Genomic DNA, 1813 nt, shown 5'->3' on the forward strand with positions numbered 1-1813 from the left:
AGGACAATATTATAGCAAAATATCAAAATACAATCATATTAGTATTGTAAACACTGAACTATTCAGATTAAACATTATTAAACTATGGTTCAGTACTGAGTAGATAGAGCAGGGGGCAGTATTGGACCAATACAAGGCTCCATTGAGTCTCATTATAATTTATTAAACATTAATATTTCATAAACTATAATTTGTGAAGGCACCAAAGGGCATAGCCATCATTTGGCACAGGTGTTTTATAGATATAAATGACAATGGCAGCTCTAGGACAAAGTGTTCCGGAGGAGAAATGTGCCAAAGTGGACATGATGGGAAACGAATCACAATAGTGTGCATTGCATCCAAAGCAATGCACACTGATGATAATGTTCATTATGTCAGCTGATTTATTTTAAAAACTCATTATTGAATTTGATCCTGTTTTTCAGCGAATTGACAGAAATGAAAAACTCAAAACTGAGCCTGCAGCTAACAGAACAAATTTATCAAAAAATCTGTCCTATTTTTCTTATTTTATAAGGCAGGACGAGAAGCTTCAGGTTCTCCAGCTGATAAACAGTAACTGAAGGTCGTGTCTTTATAAACGATAAAAAATAAAATAAAAGACCTGAAAGATGCTTCATCCTTCAGTTGAATGTCAGGTTTTCACCTCATTGGTGCTTAAACCTGTTTTCTGTTTAATAAACTGGAGTCTATTTTCTGTGGATCAAAGGAAGAAAACCTTTAAACACAGTTTACATCAGAGTCCAGGTGTTCTGGACACGTCCTCTGCAGGTGTGGAGGTTTACTTCCTGTCCTCCTCCTGCAGGAAATGCGTCACTCGGAGCACGAGCAGGGCCAGATCAAGATGAGCCGGGTCCTGGCCGCGGCAGAAAACCTCCTGCAGAGCGGAGACGAGGAGCTGAAGAACAGCACCAACGCCAAGCTGAAGGAGCTGCAGAGCCAGTGGGAGGAGCTTAGCACCTTCATCATCCACTGCCACAGGTGAGCTGCTGTCAGGTGACCCCCGCCGCCCCTCTTTTCACTCAGAAGCTTTAATGTTCCGAGTGTTTCTGAGTGTGTGGAGCAGATAAGGAGCAGGGAGGGAAGTTAATGTCACGTTGTCAGCACGAGGCTGACTTTAAATGTCAGCAGTCAAACGTTTTCCTTCAAATATCATTTTAGTGTGAAAAGATGAAACCGTGACACGCGTGTTCTGAAATAAGCTGCAGTCTGAACGTAGCTCTGAGCAGAAAATAACCTCCGACCTGCTGAGAGACGAGATGAGGCGTGAAGCAGAGGCGTGATGGTTAAACAAGAAATTAAATGTTTAAATAAGAGTTTATTAAAGCAGGAATCTTGTGATGTTTGATTGAAGTTTGCTGCTTGAAGTGAATTTAAAAGGAYGGGGCTTTGTGGGCGTGGCCTCTGTGACAGTAGCTGCTGTTTTATATAAAATTCTAAACTCCAGAGCAGAAAGTTTTCCTGTCCTGTTGTTTTAACGTCTTAAACCCCAAGGGGTTTTCTTGATGTTTTTGCTCAAAATGCTGAAATGTAACTGAGTGTATCTCAGCATTTACAAACTCTACTTAAAYAATCTTGGTATCAAAATAAAGCTAACACCTGGGAGATTTCATCAGAAGTGTAAGTATTAAAACAGCTGCTGTGATTTTAGAGATATTGGGGATGGAATATAATTTTTGAAACAAATTTTCCCTCCCGTCTGAATAATTTTTTTCATTAAACAGTATATAACCTATTTAAAACCATAATGAATCAGGCTAAAAACTCTTGGAAACCATAAATCCACTTGTGGACATCACCTGTGCAAAGA

The 1813-nt window shown here is 39.8% G+C and overlaps 1 protein-coding gene across 1 annotated transcript in view; it reads left to right on the forward strand.

Annotated features, from left to right (window-relative positions):
• Window positions 1–1813, forward strand: part of LOC106529803 (nesprin-3) — a gene marked incomplete at both ends in the record, with an annotated part of 15066 nt that overhangs the window by 4357 nt on the left and 8896 nt on the right. Inside the window, 1 exon segment of the mRNA XM_014025312.1 lies at window positions 809–984. Coding sequence (XP_013880766.1) covers window positions 809–984 — 176 coding nt within the window.

The sequence above is a fragment of the Austrofundulus limnaeus genome, unplaced genomic scaffold (assembly GCF_001266775.1).
Source record: "Austrofundulus limnaeus strain Quisiro unplaced genomic scaffold, Austrofundulus_limnaeus-1.0 Scaffold467, whole genome shotgun sequence".
Taxonomy (NCBI): domain Eukaryota; kingdom Metazoa; phylum Chordata; class Actinopteri; order Cyprinodontiformes; family Rivulidae; genus Austrofundulus; species Austrofundulus limnaeus.